The following is a 24,021-nucleotide window of genomic DNA, read 5'->3' on the forward strand; positions in this document are numbered from 1 at the left end:
AGTCATCCAAAAATGCAATTGTCAGGTTACTGGCTGGGATTTGGTTTAGAACCCACACAAGCCTTGTTATAGAACAACTGCACTGCTTGTCGGTTTGTTTCCTGGTCCAATTCAGGATGCTCACACTAACTTTTAAGGCCTTAATGACCTGGCTCCAAATACTTGCAAGGCAGTTTCATTGCCTGCAAACCTTATTGGATGTTAACATCAGCAGATATGGTCTTCTTGGTAGTTCCATCATCCTCAGAAAAACTCAAGGACTGGTGGCCCAGGAGAGGGATCCTAGGTTGTGGAGTTCCCTCCCTACAAAAATATATCTGGCACCTTTTTGACTGTGTTGAAGATACACCTCTTTATCCCAGCTTTTGACACTTAAGTTATATGTTTTTGGGACCCACCCTGTTCTTGTGATTTGTTTAAACTGTTTTGAATGTTGTATTTTAAATTGTTGGGACCTATCCAGTGACCTTAATGTGAAGACTATAATAAACCAAAATAAAATAATGATAATAAAAAGATAAAATAATTAATACAGTGGTGCCCCGCAAGACGAAATTAATTCGTTCCGCAAGTTTTGTCGTCTAGCGAATTTTTCGTCTTGCGCATCACGAGATCCCATAGGAATGCATTGAAAATCAATTAATGCGTTCCTATGGTCAAAAAAAGTCCAAACAAAGCCAAATTTGGTACAACAACAGTTTATTAACTGCTCTTTAAAGTCACACATACTGTAAAGAGCAGTTCAAAAACTGAAGGGAAAATAAATTAACTTTATAAACAAAACATGTCTTTGTTTTTAGACAAAGGAAACAAAGTCGCGAGACGTTTTCGTCTTGCGAAACAAGCCCATAGGGAAATTCGTCTTGCGAGGCAAATCGAAAACGGAAAAACCTTTCGTCTAGCAAGTTTTTTGTCTTGCGAGGCATTCGTCTTGCGAGGTACCACTGTAATAGGGTTTCCTGGGGGAGCTAATGTAGTGAATAAATGTGATGTGATAAAAAATTAAAGATATCAATAAGATATCACTGACTATCTCAAAGAGTGCAAAACTGAAGGCACCAAAATATAAAAAGCTTGAAATGTGTTTTGTCTTTGACAGAGCTGACAAGGAAAGGATTTTTAAGTTTAGTGGTTATCCCAACAAACTGTCTTTCTGTGAGAGGGCTGTGGATAACAACTAAATTAGTACCCATGATGCTAGACTTGTAACAGTGATAGCTTGTGCCACTCACTGCTAAAGCCAACTGTAAATCAGTACCTAAGCAGAGAATTGTTTTTAGGGCATCTCAGAGCAGTTGATCCAGCAAAAGTGTTGACTTTACTGCTTCATTAGTCTCTTACCTCGAAATTTCTTGGGTGGGTTATCCAAATCACCAGCTGTTGGTTCCACCACACACCGGTCATCCACCAGCCTGAAAAACAAGCAAGAAAATATTCAGTTATGGTATTTGACTTTGAACTCAGTGATTTCAGTGGTCTGAAAAGTTATCTGTTCTACTGTCTCCTTGCTCTGCCAGCTCCCTCAGCCTGAAGCAAGATGAGTGCTGCACCCTATATTCAAGTTTGACTGAACTGAGCCATCCAGGGCTCCTTTACCTTTGCCTTTACCTTTGCCTTTATCACAGAGAACAGGAGACACAGGGTGACGTCCTGCTTTGTGTTTGCTAAAGTTGCAAAAATAATTCAAAGCAATAACACAGATTCCTAGACCTAGTCATAAATTTTGGGGATACAGCATCATTATTTTATGGTACACCAGCAGCACGTTGGGATGGGATATCCAAAGAATCAGGCATCTGGTTTGTTTGTTTTTGTTTGCGCACACACACCAGAGACCAAATGTGCTTTCAAAAATAAATTAAAAATTCCCTTTTTAAAAAAACTGAATAAAAATAAATCTTGAACATCCTGTAGGAATGCAGCGAAACTTGAAAATTATCATTTGCCAAGATGTTCTAAAACAGACGGCTAATGCAAAAGCTTCAAAATGTATTACGTGTTGAAATTGCAGAATAATTTAAGTCTAATCTTGTGACTTTGAGGAAGCCAATTCATGATTTTGAACATCTAGGGTTACTCATACCAGACTACTGAGTTACTCAAAAGACATAATTTGGTACATCTTTCTGACAGCCCATATATTTGAGAACAATCGCTTTCATTCAAAGTGTCAACTAACGTCTCTATTAAGCACAATCATTTCCACAATAACCTAAGAATTACAATTCCTTTTTGTTTCATTTTGGAAATAACGCAACATCAGCAGTGATAACCTTTCATGTTTTTGAACGCTTTTCAATATGATCTTAAATGTTGAAGAAGCTTTTTGTCTCTCTACATACTCTTCCTCCACATTGGAGACTTTCTTCACATTGGCTAATATAAGAACTCAGTGAGTGCTTGGATATGAAACATATGAGACAGTCTTAGAAGAGAAGAAGAAGAGTTTGGATTTGATATCCCACCTTTCACTCCCTTTAAGGAGTCTCAAAGCGGCTAACATTCTCCTTTCCCTTCCTCCCCCACAACAAACACTCTGTGAGGTGAGTGGGGCTGAGAGACTTCAGAGAAGTGTGTCTAGCCCAAGGTCACCCAGCAGCTGCATGTGGAGGAGCGGAGACCTGAACCCAGTTCACCAGATTACGAGACTACCGCTCTTAACCACTACATCACACTGGCTGTCTCACACTGGCTCTTAACCTGAAACTGTTCTTAACCTGAAGCACCACTTTAGCTAATGGGGCCTCCCGCTGCCGCTGCACCGCCAGAGCACGATTTCTGTTCTCATCCTGAAGCAAAGTTCTTAACCAGAGGTACTATTTCTGGGTTAGCGGAGTCTGTAACCTGAAGCGTATGTAACCTGAAGCATATGTAACCCGAGGTACCACTATAATTCATTCAGCCTGCTTAGGCAACAGTACCTAATACATAAACATTCTGTGCAATTAAAAAGTGATTTCCTATTTGTCAACAGAAACCCCTCTGCACTATGCTAATGAGGAAGGTGGTTTGGTAACTTGCCATCATCCCTCTCAGTATATAAAATAACATAACTCCTCCGTGTATTTTGGCATGTATGCTTCCAGTTGCAACATAGTGCAGAACACTGTCATCATAAATCAATAGCGGCCAGTAGTATAACACAGATGCTGGGGTTGTACCTCCTCAAAGCTAGGGCTCCCACCCCCCTCATTTCAGGAGCCAAAATAACCCTGTTGCATCTTGCCCTTTTTTGAAGTTTATTTCTATCTTGACTATGGCTGCAAGCTTTAAACGATAAAACATGTAATTGAATGTTTAATCATTCGAATGTGTCACTGTTTAAACAGTGGAACTAAGAAGGAAGGGCACAAGATATGGAGACCATATAAGCATGTCCAGCATTGAGTGTGTTACAGTAATCCAGGCTTGAGATTATTACCAACTCATGGATCACTGCAGGCAAATTATTCTGATCCAGGAACAGTTGCAGCTGCTGCACCAGCCCAAGCTGGGAAAATGCCCTCATAACTTCTGAGGCAACTTAGTTTCGAGTGACAGTGACTGGACAGCTCCATGAAGTGCCCAGGCTGGAAAATCCATATGAACAGAGTCCACATGTTCCAGCAGCAGTCAACCTCAGACTAAGAAGCTGCAGGTCTGACTAGCTCTCTCTGCCTTCAATGAGAAAGGAGACCACCTTGGTTGAGCAGTCATAAACTTCAACAGAGTGGAAGGGCCTGTGGTTCCACTTGAACGGGGGGGGGGGGCTTGCAGCCCCCTGGATGTTGTGAACTGCAATTCCCATCAGGGGCAGCAAGAATGGTCAATGGCCCAGGATGATGGGAGCTGTAGTTCAGCAACCTGGAGGTCCAAAGGTTCCCCGTCCTTGCATGAGGGTTTCTGAGCTACAGTCCTCAGAGTCAGAGGCAAGGGAGGCGGGTCCATTAGGGCAAAGGGGGCACTGGCTGACCAATCTCAGTCTGACTCAGCCAAACCCCCACCAGCTTGCCTTCTTATTGACAAAACTCAGGGATCATTCTGTGCATCATTGGCTCAGCTTCCCTGACTTGCCACCCTACCAATTGGCACCAGCCACCACACCTTGGGCCAGAGAGATGCAGGTTAGTTGTGCCATGTAAGTCAGAGCCAGAGCAGCAGACACAACAGTGTACAAGTGAAAACATGACCAGGGTGTAGGTGATAAGCTTATTTTAGCCCCCCCCCCCCCGATTACTAATAAAGCACATTTTCCAGTTGGATGAATACGACTGTGCCACAGGTGTCTATTTTGCACTGTTTTAAAACTCAACTTCTGTTAATTGTGTACTGTTCTTTAGCTTTTAATTTTAGATTTGTTACATCACCTTGGGCATATGTGGAAGGTGATTAAACAACAATAATCCCCTCCACAGAAACAATACGGTGCCATATTACAGGCTGTCAATACATTATGCTGGGAGAAGAATGTTGCACAAGAAGGCGAGGGGGATTCCAGCAGGATCTGAGAACAGCTGCGTGTTGAACAACCTGTTGCTTATATATCGGGGGACCCTGTTGCTCCAGAGAATCAGGCTCTGCCTGCTAGAGCACTTCATTCCATCTGTCTCCTTTCCAGCTCTTCCTATGGTAGTGAAACAAACAGCTAGCTGCTCCTGGCACTTAGGGAAGCACATTAACCAGGCAGCCAAAATTTCAAACGTACACCAGTTTTTACTCAATGCATTCAAACATTGCCAAGGTGTCCTCAGCAGGAAGGCTCAGGGTGAAGGTTGGGTCCCACAGCGGTAATCCTTTCTCTTTGTGACTGGAGATGGTCTTCAACAAGCAATTCTAATATGACTGATCAAGATCCATTACTAGGTTATGGTAGATACCGAGACTACTGGCACTACCAGTACTAACTCAACATTTTTGGGTGTGCCAGCTAACCATAAAAAATGTATATTGGCTCACCAGATTCATGTTGACATTAGCATTCCGTGAAATGATACTGCACACTTATCCAAATTTAAGGGTTCTTTTCTTCCATTTCAAAAAGTAATTCTTTTTGTTTGCTGAACTATTATCTAACAGTGGACACTTCAGCAGTGAACCTTGGTGAATAAGGAGTAGAAGAATCCAGAGAAGGGTTTTCACTACTGACACTGTGACCCCAACTACATGTGATGCTCATTCACAAACATCTCTCCTCCTGCTTATGTTTTAAAAAAACGTTCTTTTTTTAAAACATAAGCAGACAAAATGACTACAAAAGGAGGGGGTGAACCTTTTCACCTCTGGCTGTTTCACTACTCAAAAGCATTTCCTGCCATCATTAGCACCCAAAAGCAGAAGTGAAAAAGTATGGGGCATTTTCACAAGTGACACTGAGAAGAGCTTTTAATCTTGTGGAGGGGAGTGTCTGTTAATGCAGGAAAGAAAAGGGCAGGCAGCAACTTGTGAAAACACCCTAAAAGGTATGGCTGTAAACATCCCTAGTTAGATAGGATGAGCTGTATCTCAAGTTGTACTCAGAGTAAATTGAACAGACCTCAGTTTGTCATGTCCTGAAATTTTAATGGGTTTACTCTGAAAAGGACTAACATGATTGGATACAACCCTATGTCCCAAACAAAGGCAAAGTGATTTTATGGAGTTGTGGGGAACTCTCTTATTAAAGAAGTTAGGAAACCAAGTTCGGCAGATTCCAGCCAAAAAACCCTATGTCAGTTAAGAGCTTTCAGAAATATGAAGTTCATCTGCCACCTGAAAGCCAGTAGAAAGCAAACCATGGGAACATACATCAACTTGGGTAAAGGCTCAGAGGCAGAGCATTTGCCTTGCTTACAGAAGGTACCAGGCTCAATTCCCAGCATCTCCAGGTTGAAATGTCCCCTCCTTGAAGCCCTGGAAGGCTCCTCCAGTTAGTGTAGACCATAATGAAGTAGATGGACCAATGGCCTGACTCCATAGAAGGCAGGTTCCCGGGTTCCTTGGGCAGGGATTACCGGAGCCAAGGTACCAGCATCCAGAAAGCTATAGCTCAGTGGCAGAGCATCTCCTTTGCATGCAGAAAGTCACTGGTTCAGCTGTCGACACGTGTCCCCAGTCTGACACGTGTTCAGATGTCCCCAGTCTGAAATCCTGGAGAAGTGCTACCAGCCAATGTAGACAATAGTGAGCTAGATGGAGCAAAGATCTGACTCCAAAGGCTCAAGAATAGATCTCATAGTGAGCAACAGTACTTCAAATACCTTTTCTGACAATCTCAATATAATCTAGGGCAAGACCTAGGATGCATTGCACTTTAAAGATTAAAAAACAAAACAGTAATACTATGTTGAACGTGAAACAAAGAATTAACCAGCGTTCTGTAGATCTTCTAGGAGTGGTGTTATATGGTCCTGGCAGTTGCACAATTGAATATTTTTGCTGTTGAACTTTGCACCAGCTGAAGTTTCTAAACTGTCTTCAAAGGCAACCCTGCATCTACCACCTTGAGTTCCCTAAAAGATATGTGTAATTGACCGACTAACTGAAAATCTGCTCACCTCTCTGACATGCAAAGGACCAGCCAGTCTTTTATCCCAAGGGCTTTGAGAACAACGAAGAGCTGGGAAATAAATGCAAGCACTTAAGCAGCAAGAGGCCTCTTGAGTACTTTGGAACAAACCCAGAAACCAAACATTGTTTGCCTCTGTTCTTAAGTGAGAGAAATAGACGGCCTAACGTCTCTCAGTTCAGTGCTTTCAAGCTACTTCAAATTATGAAGATTGTACAAGAAGCCTTTTCCATCCCCTGAACTGTTCTCACAATCTGAGAAGAGCGTTCTCTTTTGTTGCTCTGCCAACTGGAATTCGTATTTAGATTCTCTAATTCATTTGGATCCCCCAAACCTGGATGTAACAAAAAAAAATTAGGCAACCATCCTGGAAATCAGAGGTGCAAGGAAGCAAAGAATCATAGAATTGTAGAGTTGGAAGGTACCACAAGGGTCATCTAGTCCAGCCCCCTGCAAAGCAGGAATCTTTTTGCCCAATGTGGGGCTCAAACTCGCAACCTTGACAAGAAGCACTTCACGTTCTTCTGACTGAGTTACAGATATGATGTAGCAAAAGGTGACATATTCTCATTTCTGGCACCTAGTGTAATCTCTGTGAAGCTAACATAGCAGCTTTGATCTGACATCAAGGTTGCTGAAATCAGAATCTGCTTCAGCATCATTACTAAGCACTTAATTGATGTGCCCTTGGTCTTTTCTTGATGAGATAAATTTCCATTCAGCTGAGAAAGTGAGCAAGCAATATTATACAGTAGGCACTGGTTATCTTAAGACCTAAAAGTTGTTTTCAAGCATTCCATAAAAGCTTTTTGGTGCATGGACTACCACTTGTATTAGGGGCGATATGTTTAAAACCATCAGAATTAAAGCACTGATTCGCATGAGATTATAAATGTCAGACCAGTTGGTGCTGGTTACTGAGAGGGAGAGGGGCAAGGCGGCAGGGAGGTTGTTGAGATGCAGGTGCAGCCAATCTGATGATGCTCACAATACTCCTACACCAACCTCCCTGCTGCCTCACCTGTCTCCCTCTTGGTAACCATAGTGAGCCTGGCATTGGGAAACCAGGTAAGCAACACTTCCCCCATCAACCACTATTGGAGGGAGCAGTTTGCCGTTTGGACTCTGCTTCAAGGCATCAAAATGGTTTGGGCCAGGACTACTGAAAGGGGCATTTCATGGGACGTGTTTGTATGGTTTGATTTAGGTGCCTAACTGGTAAAATCCGTGATTGTGATGTTCACGGTTAGAAAGTAAAACTTGTTGTAAAAATAAGACAGGTGGGGCAAAAAAAAAAGAAGTTGTTCCCAAAAGGCAGATGTTATGTTTACAGTATTTGAGCATTTGGCAGCTTTGTCACTAATTGCCACACTGTAACCCTGTGAAAGTATGGTATCAAGTAGAAAGTCAGAAGAAGGAGGGACAGATAGAATTACAGGAAGAAAACTCAAAAAGTAAAGTTAGCTGCATCGTTCCATCGGGGGAGATGGATCCCAAAATCCATATTCGGACCACATCTTTATTAGTTAAAACATAATAAAGCAGCTTGATGAGCATATAAAGTTGTCATCAACTCCAGCCCAAATTCTTAGGAAAGTAAATGAAATAATGTCTGGAAATATAAATAACCAACAATTATCAATCATAATTAAAATGGTAGCCTTGGGGAGCAGCAGGAGGTCCTGATGAAGGCGGGGAACAGCTGTTCTGAAACTCAGCTCCAAAGACTTCTGAAAAGCTCCTTGTCCCTGGACTATATAGTAAACAGCAATCAAAGGTGAGGAGGATAAGTAGGACTGGAATAACACTTGTAGTTTAATGTTGAATTTTGGACATAACGGAGATGTAAAAGATTTGGATTATTACAAAAAGATGCAAGAGGAAATGGTTAACAATAGGACCCACAAAGGGGAGGAGGGAAGTCCAGGAGATTCTTTGGAATCTTGTTTTTATGTTGTATGTTGGATAATTGGCTGTAAAACTTTAATCTGAAAAACCAAATAAAAAAATAAAAAAACAAGTGTAGAGGATGAGAAGAGTTGGCTATGGAGTCTGCCTCTGGCCACAGTCCTGCAATGGAATGGGGAAGAATGCAGCAAACTTTCAAATGTTGCTGCTTACACAGGTGTCAGGTTGCAGCAAGGCCTCTTCCAATATTATCCTGCCTGGGTGTTAAGATCTGCAAGAGAGACCCTTCTTCGGATTCTACCAAGGGGTGGGGTGGTGACCCCAAAATAGGGCCACTTCTCTGTCATAGCATCCTGGCTCTGGAACTCCCTCCCTTCCAATCGAGACTCAGGGCTATCTCTGAGCATTTCTCAACACCAATTAAAAACATATTTATTCTCCCAGGCTTTTGGTAGGGGCTAATGAGAGATACTTTGATGGATGTGCCTGCTGCTGTAATGCAGCTGGAGAAGATCGGATATATTTGCTGCTGTGCTTTGTTGGGAAAAGTTGCTGTTGGCTGCTGATTTACTATTGTGCTTTACACAGCAAACAGCTTGTTTTAATTTTGGTGCAGATTTTAAATCGCTTCAATCCTCTCTGGGATCACGAAAGTGATGAAGGGCAGGATGTAAACCTAAAGAATAAGGAAAAGAACAAAAATATACTTTTGTAGGAAGAAGATGAGAGAGTAACGGGGTGTGTTCAGCAGCCTGGCTTTGAAGACGTCTGATTTGTGAATGAGGGCAATGGGGAGATTATGAAACTGTCTACAATGTGAAGAGAAGGATTAAGTTCCTAAGGTTCAATCAGGGGAGAGATTGCTATCCCAGGATCCACTTTTGGAATGAGAAAATAGAGGTAGGAGATGGATTAGAAAGGAGGAAATATGGAGTGGAAAAGAGACACAGAGAAGCAGACCAACTAGAACAACAATAGTCTTCCCCATGTATTCCTATCAGTCACATGCTTAACCCTGAAACTATTTGTTATTTCTATTTATCAGGCTTCCATCCAATCAGTTTTTGCTGACATGCACAACTTCCTTGCTGTCAGTTCACCTTTCCATTCACTCTTCCTGGTCCTTCCACATTGTTCCACCTCCTCTTCCCACCCCGGTTACACAGCTTATCACATTCTTTCACAGCCACATAATGGGACCTGGAATGACTAGTGGGGTTTCATTTCCCAAATGGGCTAATGGATCTGTTCCTTTCGAATGGGCATCCTGCAGCATTCATTTCAATGTGTGACCTAATTAACACAACAAAAAGGTAGCAGGTGCTCTGGAAACACAGCCTGGGTTTACATGACACCGGACCTCCATAGCTTGTGCTGCTTCTGTTCATATATCAAGAACCAGGACCTGCTTCTGAGAGTCCGCAGTGCATGCCTTTAAGTTAGGGTTGCCACGTGGCAAGTTGTTAACCCACCCAGCCATAAGTTTAACATCCAGGCTCTATTTGCATATTTATTCATTGATTTGTGGTTTGTTTGATTCTTATTTATTAAAAGGCAGTATCTCTAATCTTATCTGTTTTAAGAGATAGGATGGCATAAACGCTCCATGAAAATGAAACTAAAGGGACTACACGGGGCGTGTCCCCTCCCAACCTTATCAGCTATTCCCCAGGTTTCTAATGCACAAACATTTCCTTCAACCCCTTCTTTCTGCTGCCCATCTGTAGCAGGGGAAGGAAGAGGAAATAATTAGATATGGGGCAGGGAAGGATAAATGCATATGTGCTGTGCTTGCTCTTAACCTACATCAAAACTCCAACTGTGTACACATTAACACTTACTCTGGCTCTAGTATGCTCCTACCACCAGAGTATGGATGGATGGATGGATGGATGGAATGATTGATTGAATTCATATACCACCCTATACCCGGAGCTCTCAGAAAATATCACAGTATATAAGACAAAAATAAAAGCAACAACCCAATACTACCCCCAAAAAAGAGCCACATTTTAAAAGGGTATGGGATGTTGATCAGCTCAACCAAAGGCCTAATTAAAAAGGAACCTTTTTGCCGGGTGCATAAAGGTGTATAATGAAGACACCAAACAAACTTCCCTGGGGATAACATTCCACAAGCAGGGAACCACCACAGAAAAGGCTCATTTTTGTGTTGACGCCCTCTGGACCTCTCGAGGAGAAGACACATGAAGGAGGACCTCAGAAGATCTCAGGGTCCAAGTAGGTTCATATGGAGGAGTTTGGATTGGATTTGATATCCCGCTTTATCACTACCCGAAGGAGTCTCAAAGTGGCTAACATTCTCCTTTCCCTTCCTCCCCCACAACAAACACTCTGTGAGGTGAGTGGGGCTGAGAGACTTCAGAGAAGTGTGACTAGCCCAAGGTCACCCAGCAGCTGCATGTGGAGGAGTGGAGACCTGAACCCGGCTCACTAGATTATGGAAAGAGGCAGTCCTTGAGGTATTGTAGTCCTGGGCCGTTTAAGGCTTTATAGGTCAAAACCAGCACTTTGAATTGGGCCCAGAAACTAATCAGTAGCCAGTGCAGTCGGACCAGGATTGGTGTAATATGCTCAAACCATCTTTCTCCAGTGAGCAACCTGGCCGCTGAATTCTGCACCAGCTGACATTTCCAAACCGTCTTCTGAGGCAGCCCTACATATAACACATTGCAGTAATCAAGGCTAGATGACCCTTTGGTTCCCTTCCGAGTCTATAGTCTTATGATTCTATGACTTTAGCTACAATCCATAAGCGTCCTGTTGATTCTTGAGAAGCACTCCTGCCTGATGCTCTTTCTCTCACGCCAGTTTCCATGGGATTAGAAAACAGAAGCCACAGTTAAACCAAGGCGAGTACATTTCAGGCAGCTGTTGTGCCTGCACAGATCATAGCATATGCACCTATGACAGCTTCCGTGATTTGGAGTTTGGTGCAGGGGAAACAAATCAGGTAACAGAGACTGGGTGAAGACCACTTCTTCTCTGGTATGAACAGCAATATTAAAAAGCGTCTTGAAACACAGCGGCCAGGAATGGACTTTGCTGCGTTTCAAGCTGCTAATGTGTGCCGAGCCTCAAAGTCCTGCTTGTCCTGAAACCATCACACACTTCTCCTGTGGCGCAATGGGCTAGTGTGTCTGGCTGTTAACCGGAAGGCTGGTGGTTTGAGTCCATCCAGGGATGGCTGTGGGCAAACTTCCTGCACTGCAGGGGGTTGGACTAGATGACCCTCAGGGTCCCTTCCAACTCTGTGATTCTACGTTTCTTCATATTTGGGCATAAATCCTATTGATTTCATAGAGGGGTGGGTGAATGTTGGGAGTTGCCTCCAACAAACAGAGAATCTTAATTGCCTTTCAGAAGTGCACTGTTAACTCAATAGCACAGTGAGTAACCGTGAATGCTAGCACACAGAGGCTGGATCTAGACAAATCAAAGAAGCATTTCAGTTAAATGCGTTGTAAATTTAAACAGGGAAAGCAGGTAGAGACAAATGGGACTCCACAGCGCCATCTGGTGTCACAATGTTATATCGTATATACAACGCATATAAATCACTTTTTCTTTCCCAATCTATCTGAGTCCTCTAGAGAGAAAGATAAAGACTAAGAAATGAAGCTTGCATTCTAGAAACTTCTGAATTTCCACCCTCTCCCAAATCCCAGTCTGACTCAGAAGCAACAAAACTCTTTGCTCATCGTTTATTAGATCTACCTTACCGGGGTTGTCATCAAGACATTGTAATAATGCATGCAAAAGACTTTAAAGATTTCAAAGTGCTGTAGAATAATTGTCATGTCTTATTATCTCACTTATACCATGCCCACCTCCAAAGAGTACGCACAATTATTTAGGAATTGGGGGCTAGTGCCAGACACTTCCCCTCTCTGGAAAAAGGCAAACATGGTCGGTTTTATTTTCTTATTTTATGATAATGACAGAAGAGAACAATCTTCAATGATACAAGCGTACGAAACAAAGACATATTTGATGCCAGGGATATTAGTCATCAATATTCACTTTGCAAAGACAAAAACAGTGATGACTAAGGTGTGCCTGACACATTGTTTATAGTCTATTTCCTCTCCTGGTATTTAATTCCCCAGGGGGCAACTTCATAATAATGATTTCCACACCATGGTCATCCACATGGGGAAGGCAAGCAAGAGAAGGGCAGCTGCTTTCACTGGATGAACCATAATCCCCAGATTGCCAGCTTTCATTATTTTTAAAAAAAGAATAAATATCTAGCATTTGTAGAATCTGAGATATGGGATAAAATGCACAGATACGATTCTTCTCGTTTTTTTCTGGTAAGAAACTAGCCTGCTCTCTCTCCTTTCCATGTTTGGCTTGCCTTTCACTTCCCAGAGTTCACTGGGGAGAAGGATTAATTGTTCAGCCATTCTGGGAATTGTAGCTCTGTGAGTGGAATAGGAGCCTCCTAAAAACACCCAGCACCCTTAGCAAGCTACCATGAGACTCTTTATCTCAGGGTCATGCATTCATGCCCCACGTTGGGTAAAAGATTCCTGCTTTGCAGGGGGTTGAAATAGATGGCCCATGTGGTCCCTTCCCACTCTACAATTCTATAATTTACATTATTATTTTGGGGGGAGGGAGCCATGGCTTGCTTAAAGTGGTATGGCATTGCTTTAAATGTACAGCAGACCCTCCAAGTGTCCCTATTTTCCAGGGATGTCCCTGATTTAGAGAAGCCATCCCGGTTTCTGATTTGATCCTGGAATGTCCCACTTTTCCTTAGGATGTCCTTATTTTCATTGGAGAAATGTTGGAAGGTATGGAGTTATCCAACCCCAAGCCATCTGAATGCAATTCTGTATAGGGAAGGCGTTTTTTATGTTTAATGTTTTATTATGTTTTTATATATGTTGGAAGCCGCCCAGAGTGGCTGGGGCAACTCAGTAAGATGTGTGGGGTATAAATCGAAAAATTAGCATTATGGAATGGGACGACCCTATTTTCATCAGAGAAATGTTGGAGGGTATGTGTCCAGTGCAAATGGGGGCTATGTTGGGGAAAACAGGCCATAAAACACTCTAGTAGAGAGGAGGTAAATCTGAAATTTGAGATTCAAATGACTGCAACCATATTCTTAATTATGTAGTATATTATTTTGCATTTACTTATTGCATTTCTAAACCGTTTTCCCTCCAAAGATTATACCTCGTTCTCTCTCACTCATTCTACAAGCATTTTCTCCTCACAACAACCCTGTGAAGTAGGTTAGGTTGAGAGAGACTGGCTGGTGGTCCAATGTCGCCCAGTAAGCTTCACGGCCAAGTGTGGATTTGAACCCAGGTCTTCTAACTCAAGAGTGACACTCTACATTGGCTCTCACTTACACTGACTCTCGTTGCCTTTGCAAATCAAAGGTGAGCGAATCAAAGAAGCATCACAAGCACATTAGAACATTTAATTTAATAACCTTTTACAGTAATTTCAATGAAAGGTTTTCAAGAGGTTATTGTTAAACAAAAGCTAAAGGGTGCATTTCACATGGTGTCTGACATTTTTGTGGATATTTAAAATTACTGAGCATAAATATCTGTTACTAGAAGTTGCTGATCTTTGAATGCCATAAGTAAGCAACAAAGAAAATCAATATACACTTAGACTGCCATTCTATACCAAATTACCTAGGAATAAACCCATTGAACTCAATAGGACCAACTCTAAGAAGGCATGTAGAGGATTGCACCATTACGAAAGTTTGGATCTACACATTGCTCAAAGAGAAGTTGTGTAACTTCTGTTTGTGCAGTATGTATCTATCCAATTTTCTGGCACCCGCTGTGCTGTTTAAGCCCATTGAGTGACAAGAATTTGTGGATACTCAAAGCCTCATGAGGACAAAGGGAGGCTGTGTCAATGATTGCTTTTAAAGTGGACAACTGTTTTATTTCCTTGGGTACTTTTTTTACTTTGTAATAAATTTGGTGATCCCCAATTTTATGTTATGTATGTAGTGCATTGATTTCATTATCTTGTTATGTCATTGCTGTGGTCAGCACAATGACTGAACAGAACAAAATACATGCCAATTTGCAGTTGTTTTAAGGCATCCAGAAATGAAAAAGCAGCAGGGTCAGAAGAGAATCAAACACATTTTCTGCTTTCCCTTGAAATGTCCTTCAAGGATTAGCTGCAGCGAATTGCATGCGCAAGTGTTGCTGACGTGAAACAGTTAACACATGAAATTTAATACAAGAGTAGATTCAGCAAGGAGGTGAGGCACACAGAACCGTATTGTAATTAGGCCATTCAGGGTTCCTTATCTAGATGTTAGAATCAGGCAATTAGTGTATCATGATCTAAGGAAGCTGAACCAGTGTTTAATTAGCACAGGTCCAGGCTGGGCCATTGATGCACTTGCATTCACACTGCATTGTCCCAGTAGGGAACTCACCAAAATAGAAATCCTGCATTTGTTGTACAGTTACAGAGCAGAGGGCTGGGATGAATCTACAGGATGTTAATCTAGGACAATCTAGATAGCAAGGCACTGTTCTTAGGATTCAAAATGCAAGCGTTATTCCATACCCTTCAGCATTTCTCCGATGAAAATAGGGACATGCTAAGGAAAAGCAGAATATTCCAGGATCAAATCAGAAACCGGGACAGCTTTTCTAAATCAGGGACATCCCTGGAAAATAGGGACACTTGGAGTGTCTGTTATTCTATTTATTTATTTCATATATTTATATGCTACTTAATACTAGAACACTATCTAAACCAAGGGTAGGCAAACTAAGGCCCGGGGGCCAGATGCAGCCCAATCGCCTTCTCAATCCGGCCCGCAGATGGTCCAGGAATCAGCTTGTTTTTACATGAGTAGAAAGTGTCCTTTTATTTAAAATGCATCTCTGGGTTATTTGTGAGGCATAGGAATTCATTTTTTTTCTTTCCCCAAAATATAGCCCAGCCCCCCACAAGGTCTGAGAGACACTGGACCGGCCCCGTGCTGGAAAAGTTTGCTGACCCCTGCTCTAAGCAGTTTACGAAAAGATAACAAGTGGGAGGGGGGCAGATGACAGATGATAGATAGATAGATAGATAGATAGATAGATAGATAGATAGATAGATAGATAGATAGATAGATAGATAGACAGACAGACAGACAGACAGACAGACAGACAGACAAAACAGAAATAACAATATACAAACTAAGACTGCAATAACAGATGAAACAATTTTATTTTTTTTAAGAAACCCAAAATGTAGCAACACTCTTAGAAAACTTTTTAGGAATCGGGGAAATGGCTCAGTAGCCTGGCCACCAAGTGTCAGTAAGGTGAATGGAGAACAGAAGAGAGGTATTGTCTGCAGCTATTCTGACCCTGCCCTCAAGCTCTCCAACCTTATCCACCTCCTTGCCCACCATGCTGCCTATAACCACTTGGATAGGGGCAGTATCCCTTCTCTCTTTACCCTCAGTCTTGCCAAAGCACAGTCAGACTCGCAATTTGCCATATTAGCCCCACTAACACACGCACATCACACCCAGTTCTGTCTTCTACCTACTCCCAAGCGATTTCCTTACTCAGACCATTCACACTGCATAAACACAAATCACAGAGCGCCCCCCATCCATTATCACTCATGCCATATTACTCCCACACCTCCACCAATACTCACAAATGCACCATCCACCCAATCTCTCCAACACTTCCTTCTTAATCACCAATCTCTCAATCTAGTCTGCAGCAAAATATCAAGGCAACAGTAAAAGCATTGGCAGAAGCGTATAAAATATTTAAGATATTGCCACCCAGCAATCACACTCATGTGTTGTTCTGGGCAGCTTTCTGGCTCTCACCCAGGTTGCTATTTCCCACCCAAGACTCTCAGCCAAGGATGGTTCACTCCACTCCCTGGTACTCCTTTCTCCCATCAATGATGCCATCAGACATTTCTAGTCCACAAAACAGGGACTTCACAAAAAATAGTAGTTCAGTTTGAAGGCAAGCACCCTTGCCCTCATCACAACACTAAAGTGTGGCCCTACCCTTTGATTTTGCCCCTTCAAGCTATCCATATGTGGCAGATATTGCACTTCAGTGGTGCTGACTTTGTAGAGTAGACCTATAACTGCTGAAGTGCCTTATTCTACACAACTACTCAAGGTAGAGCAGTCCTCTCCTCTTCACCATCTGGCCACTCTAGGTGTCTAAGGCAGCTAGCTAAAGAGCTTTCACTTTAATGGAACTGTGACATGGAAATTGCAAATGCAGCCTCGCAACACACCATGAACCACACAGTCCTGGGGGAAAAAATCCCTAAAGGGAAACATAGAAGCTGTGGTTTTAGCACTTTTCCTACTGACACATCTGCCACCAGAATTCCTGCTTCTCCACCATTTGATCAACATCCATCTATAATCTGTTTTATTTTGCCCCAGCCTAAGACACACTTCAGAAACAAATGCAACATGAAGCTCCATTCAAATCATTTTTCGGTGCTGCAAGCATAAAGTGATGGGAATGCATTTGTGATCTCAGCCTTTAAAAAAACAAAACACCACTGAGGTGTCAGACTTAGTCCTAGTTTTCTCATCCTGGTGTCCTCCAGATGCTGTTGAACTACAACTCCCATCATACCTGACTGCTGGCCATGCTGACTGGAACTAATGGGAGTTGTAATCCAATAACATCTAGGGGGCACCCTAGAAAAAAACCAGGTGCTGAAGGCAAACACAGACCGTCATTTCTGTACACCCTGCTTGTGAATAGCCAAAGACACTCAACCAACCACTGCTGTAAACAGATCACTGACTGAGATCCTGAAAGGCACCTCTCATCATGGTTGTTGGGTTTTCAATGGATAATTCAGTCTAATCCAGTCTAAGGCAAGCTGTGAGACAACCCAGGACACACTTATTTTCCTCTCAGTGTTGCTCCTTCCTAGCTGTTTTCATGCATTCTCTGAAGACAGGATGGGATTGTACCCTCTGCCCCCACTTCCAACCTGTGAGTGTTCCTTGAATAGGGCCTGCAGCATCTAAACAAGCACAGGCTCTCTCCATGCAACTGTGAATTCTGCAAAAGGCAAGGTCCCTGTACATGTACACAGCCTGTGTGTGTCTATTTGTACACACAGATGCTCTAACCGCACCTTTGACCAAGTGCACAAAGCAATGACAGCAAGCCTGATTCCATCTTCCCTTCCCATGGGTATTTGGTGAAGGCAGATATGGGGAGAGGGAAGGGGCTCCTGTTGAATAATTGCCTGAGGCGGTAAGAACAAATGAACCATCATCATCACTCATCAGGAGATGGCAATTTTGCACATGCAAATTAGCAAGCCATTGCCGCAATTAGGTGTGCAGATTCGCTTTAAATTGCTATGAGCAATTTTCAAGGACTGTTTGTGTTCCATTAAGTACACGGTGATGTTCTATGGCTTTTCTTACGCTTTCACATAAAGACACCATCAGAAAAATCAGAGCTATGGAACTGGATCTGGCCAGTGGGCAAAGTCAGTCATTCCTCATTGCCCAGTGGGCTGACTTGGTCTGCCTGGCCACACCCCTGTCCAAGTTCAAAGGGGCTAAATGTGCTGAATAGCAGTTACTGAAGTCCATATGCTAGCAAGGTTCAGATTCAAATGGACATTCTTCCTCTGCAGACAGTGTCCAAATGAAGAAAGGACCCTGACCTGGTTAAGACTATTTCAATGATCTTATGAGATGTACTGATTGCAACAAATATTGTTTTATGAAGAAGATCACGTATTGGTGCCAAAAATGTGAACTTACCCAAACAATGTGTGTAGCTATCGGTGCCTTCTTTAACTATCTGCATATATAAAACTTTCTTTCACAGAACACACATAGTCCAAAAAGCATATGTGTACATTTTTTAAGCCTGGAAAGAATTCGATTAGATTCTAACACATCAGCTTGGGGTGGGTGGGTAAGGAGGAGTTAACTTTAAAATTAAATGACGTGCATAGAGGACTGGAATAAAACCTGTTCCTTCCTCTCTCTTAATTTCCCATGCTCCACAGCTGTAAGGTGGTTTCCCTTGGCTCACATCGGGTATCTGCAAAGGTGGGAGAAACCATTTTAGAGTAGGAGAGGGGTGAGAGGAAGGATGTGGGTTTTGTTTCTATCATTCATGCACTATGTTTAATGTTAGAAGCTAACCTCCAATTCCTACTTTACAGCCAAACCAGCCAACATAAGCTTAATAAACATGTGTGCCTCAAGAAGCTGGCACCAGAGAACATTGGCTATCTGCCCTGACTGCCACCCTGACACACCCAAGCAGAGGCTCTTGCCTGTAAGTAAGAAAGAGATATTTATCCAGGCAAACAATGGTCCAGGTTCAGCAGCAGGCACAAGAAACAGGAGTCATGGCTCAGGAGCTGAAGAGCAGGACAAGAAGTTCAGAACTGGATGAAAGCAATGAAGATGCCCTAACAAGTTTCCACGCCTCACCCACCAAGCTTTGAAAGACAAGGTGTGGCACTCTCCTTTGCAAAACACCTTTGCCTTGCAGGAATGTTGGACCCACCCACCTTTCGGGTGGGTGGGTCTGTTACTCCCACCTGTGAAGGTAGCACCTGATTCAAGACTGCACTCTTCGGCTCGGGTTCCTGTTCAGTTGCTACCTCCAGTTCTGCCTCCCCACTTGGCTGCTCCAAGCCCTCCCCAGCCTCCACTGAAACTCTCCACTCTACAGGAAAATGAGGAGAAGCTAGCATCCCTGCTCCCTCTTCCCTAAGACCACTGGTCCTGTTAGCTAGGGATGATGGGAGTTGTAGTCCCAAAACATCTGGAGGGCCAAGTTTGCCTATACCTGAGTCAGAGCCTGCCAATCCAACCAAATTCTGACTGCACACTACAGGGCTCGTGACAATATTGACTACTCATAAGAAGGAAATCTTTGCATTATAAAAATGTCTTCTGTGCCCTCTGAGCATTTACCTCCCTACTATCCAATTGAAATGATCCCATTCTTTCTTAACACTGGAAGAGCATGAGACAATAACTGCCAAAGCCATGTTATTGTGCCTGCTTAAATGTTGCAGACAGAATGATATTTCACACCATGTAGATTTGCTGCTGCTGTTTTCCTGTGTACTAAATCCTGTTCCATGGAGCCCCACCCTGCAAATCCACATGCAGCCACAATAATAGTTATCTGAAGGTGTGATTGAAAACTAAATAGCAGTCACTTATACAGCCATGTTTACTCAAAGCCCTTCCTCTTCAACCAGGTCAGAGTGCAATTCCAGCACATAGTCATACTCTCTTTTCTGACATGCTGTTTGCATGCTCCATTCTTCACAATAAGCAGTAGTAGTTCTACATTGATGGAATGCAAGTTTGCGGTTTGTGGTGTAAATAATTATTAATTCAAATAATTGCATTTGTGTCTACAATATTGACTGAAACTACGTGTGTGTTGCCCCAAACACATTTTAACAGGTGTTGGTTTAATTTCCTATGGTCCACACTGACTTTCCCTCCTTTTTCTTCTTCTTTTTTACTAACATTTACTAACACTGTTCAAAGTGAGAGGAGGATAGTGAAGAATATATGTACCAATTTACTGTGAAAGCATAAATTGTTTATTTATTTATTTAAGTTCAAGTTCTCTCAACTTTTAAGGCATCGTGTTAGAGAATTATGACTAAGAACTCTTGCTAAAAGTCATAAGTAGTGTCCTGTGGATCCAATCAAGGTTCACATAGTCCAGCACTTTTTGCAACCTGCAACCAGAAGGGATTTAGGAGTGCTGAGTTCAGATGCCTGGGACCCTTAGAAATCAGAACATGGACTGAGACTATGGTTGTTAAATGAAGAGGTTTCTTTCGGAGTATTTTCCTTGTTCACAGTTACATGCGGACTGATGTTGTTCCTCCCAGAATTATCTGCAAGTCCTGGGATAGACTACCGGTAGTCTATATTCTGGAATCCTGGTCTAGATCAAAGAATAGATCCACCATAGACATTACAAAATGGTTCACCAGAAACAGGGTAATAGGTCACAATTTAGCTTCTGCCATAATTATCTTTTTTTATATATATATAATTTTTTTTATTAATTTTACAAAAAAATTTAAAACAATACAAACATATAAAAAGACATACAAACACGTATAGTTTCATGACCTTTTTTTCATAAACCTTGTTTCTCGGACTCCCCCATACCTCCCCTTTCTGCATCCCAATGTCCAAAGTTTTCCAGCAACTTCTAAGTTAGTTCTGTCACGCATATGTCTTCTTAATCTTTCCTTCAGTCTAATCTTATATCGCTGTAGCCCTTTCTTTCTCAAAACCTCGACATTCTAACATTCATCAAGTTTATAATAGTCCTTAAGATAAGTTTTAAATTTCTTCCATTCTTCTTCCGCTGTCTCCTTCCCCTGGTCGCGGATTCTGCCAGTCATCTCAGCCAGTGTCATATAGTCCATCACTTTCATCTGCCATTCTTCCAGAGTGGGTAGATCTTGTATCTTCCAATACTTTGCGATAAGTATTCTTGCTGCTGTCGTAGCATACATAAAAAAGATTCTATCTTTCTTTGACACCAATTGACCGACAATGCCCAAGAGAAAGGCCTCTGGTTTCTTAGGGAAAGTACATTTAAGTACCTTTTTCATTTCATTATATATCATTTCCCAGAAAGCCTTAGTCTTCGGGCACGTCCACCAAAGGTGATAGAAAGTACCTTCAGTTTCTTTACACTTCCAACACTTATTATCAGGCAAATGGTAAATCTTTGCTAGCTTGACTGGGGTCGTGTACCACCTATAGATCATTTTCATAATATTTTCCTTTAAGGCATTACATGCCGTAAATTTTATGCCGGTGTTCCACAACCATTCCCAGTCAGCAAACATAATGTTATGACCAATGTCCTGTGCCCACTTAATCATAGCCGATTTAACTGTTTCATCTTGTGTATTCCATTTCAGCAGCAAATTATACATTCTTGACAAATTCTTAGTATTGGGTTCTAACAATTCAGTTTCTAATTTTGATTTCTCCACCTGGAAGCCAATTTTCCTATCTTGTTTGAGAACTTTGTATCCAACAAAACTTCAACCATGTAACTTTCCCAGAAGTTTAAAGACGGTTCAGTGCCCTAATGTCTTATTTGGCAGTCCGTTTCAGGGTATTAAGACAGCGGAAGGCTCTTTTCTTTTAAGTAAATCATGCAGGTTCTTAATGTCCCTTCTTCCTCCCCTCTGCCCTGCTTGCTAGAGGGGAAATCTAGATCCAATGTCAGGTTTAAATAATCCAAAGATGCTTCATACGGATACAGCTTTAAATTTCCGTTGCTTTAGCTGTCATGCAGTCGGGGGAAGGCAGACTTCCTTAATTTTCACCTTCCCCGTTTTCAGCCGAAATTCAGATTTAAGATTTTTTCAAATTAACATTCAGTCTTACTCACAGGTTTTTCAGTCCCAAATTTACAGGAAGGAATCGGCGCTCTCCGTTCATGGCGACGCGGCTTCACTCTGCAGGCTGGGTAGCAACTCTCAGCACCGCGCTCTCCCGATGCCGTTGCGGAGCCTTTAAAAAGGCTCTTTCGCAGTAAGGGGGCGCTTCTGGTGCCCACCGAGTCTCCTTGTTCACAGGCTTCCGCGCCTGTGATTTTAGGGGTCTCCCGCTTGCCGTAGCGGGTCAGACCCGAACTCGCAGAGCAGTCCTCCTCCGGAGCTCGGAAAGAGGACCGCCATTAGCGCTGGCGCCGACCGGAAGTCTGTCTGCCATAATTATCCCTGTCAGCTTTGGGGTGTCTTGACACTGCAGGTTTAACAGTAATTTGCTTTCCCCAAGGTACTCTGGGAACTGTAACAGTAGGGAAGATCTAGCTCAGTTCCCTCACCAAATTCTCATGATTCACTGGATACCCATCCAGAGTTATAGGACTAAATCCAGGTTTGTCATATCCAGAGCAAATTTAAATCCCATTGATTTTAATGGGTCTATGCTAAGTATGAGTAGTTGGGATCCAAGCCATGGTTGGCATCATTACAGCACTAGCCATGCATGTCAGGGATGATGGGAGTTGTAGTCCCAAAACATCTGGAGGGCCAAGTTTGCCTATGCCTGGTATAGATCCCTTTGACCAATTCCACACTGGAGAGCAGGGCTGCCTTTTGCTGCTGGCAGAGGGTCCCCAGATTCAGTCCTGGCATCATTAGTTAAAAAGGACCTCAGGTAGTACATTTAGGAAGTAAGCCACCTTGGAGAGCCACTGCCAATGGACAGCACTGGGTTTAATGGGACAAAGGCCAGATTCAATATAAGGTAGCTTTGTATGTTTAGCTCACGGCTAAGCAGCAAGGAAGGAAGCAACAATTAGGACAAAGGACTAAGAACTGAAAGCCAAATCTGCTGTCCAGTCACACTCTGAAAATAAGTCAATCTTTCCATGCCCTAGTTGACCATCTGTACAGGGCAATGATTAGAATGTGCCTTTATCTGAAAATGGCTGAAAATGATTACAGTGTGCATGACTCATTGACAGAGCCCACTCCTAGCATGCAGAACGTCTTAGGGTCCATCACCATCAGGAGGGTTCGCAAAGACCTGCATCCTAAGAGGAGTTGCCAATCAGGGCAGACAGAAGTGGACTGCACAGACCACTGTCCTAATTTAGTAAAGAGCAAAAACAGAAGCAGTTCCTAGGTCCACCTTACCCATCTTCCCTTCTTATAGAAAGTTAAAAGGCGCAGGTATATTCACTGGTGGAGGAAGAGGAGTGCGGGGGGAGCGCACCACCCCTGGCAGCGGGATCCTGGTGGGGTGCCATCGTGGCTGTCCCCCCCTGCCCACGCTGGGCACCACACCCCTACGGGCAGCGTGCCATGCTCCCGGGACAAACGCCAGCCCCAGCCCCGCCTGCTCTCCGTCCCCCAGTGCTGGAGCATGAAGCTCCGCCACTGGGTATATTGATCCCTGCAGATTTCATTCTCCACATCCCTCCATTGGGAGATCTATCCAGTTATTCCTTCTTTCTGCTTCATGTTTGTTAATCAGTTACTAATCCGCAATATGACTTTTCTCACTCCATCACTGCTAAACATTCTTTTTTGAAGTCTAAGTACACCGTGGCAAGAGGAACCTCTCTTATCAATATGCTTGTTGACACTCTTCTAGTACTTGGGTAGGCTAGTGAGACAGGTCCTACACATGCAGAAGCCATGCTAGTTCTGCTTCAGCAAGACTTGTCCTTCTATATGCTCAGTAACTCTGTCTTTAACAATGATTTCCATCAGTTTTTTTCTGGAACAGACATTAAGCTAATCAGCCTGTATTTCCAGGCTCTACCCCCCTCTAACCCCTTACTGTTGTTGGTATAGTTATTATGCCAATATGGATGTTTGAACTGAACATAGAAAAAAAATATCAGGAGCATTTCCTAAATAAAGATTCTGTTAGATAAGCAAATTAAAAGCCACGTTATTGCAAGACCTTTCATGGCAAGGCACATGAGATGTAGAATTGTAACCTCCATGGCTACTGAGTGTCATTTCTTTAGCCATGGCAACAGCCAAGCTACTGTCACTGTAATTATACAATA

The 24,021-nt window shown here is 42.8% G+C and overlaps 1 protein-coding gene across 2 annotated transcripts in view; it reads right to left on the reverse strand.

The window, feature by feature from the left end:
• Positions 1 to 24,021, reverse strand: part of ITPR3 (inositol 1,4,5-trisphosphate receptor type 3) — a 107,180-nt gene that overhangs the window by 78,010 nt on the left and 5,149 nt on the right. For both annotated transcript variants that reach the window (XM_081195791.1, XM_081195792.1), the window contains exon 2: positions 1,342 to 1,412. In XM_081195791.1, coding sequence (XP_081051917.1) covers positions 1,342 to 1,412 — 71 coding nt within the window. The remainder of the gene's footprint in view (positions 1 to 1,341; positions 1,413 to 24,021) is intronic.

Source organism: Podarcis bocagei (assembly GCF_964188305.1).
Source record: "Podarcis bocagei genome assembly, chromosome: 5".
Lineage (NCBI taxonomy): Eukaryota > Metazoa > Chordata > Lepidosauria > Squamata > Lacertidae > Podarcis > Podarcis bocagei.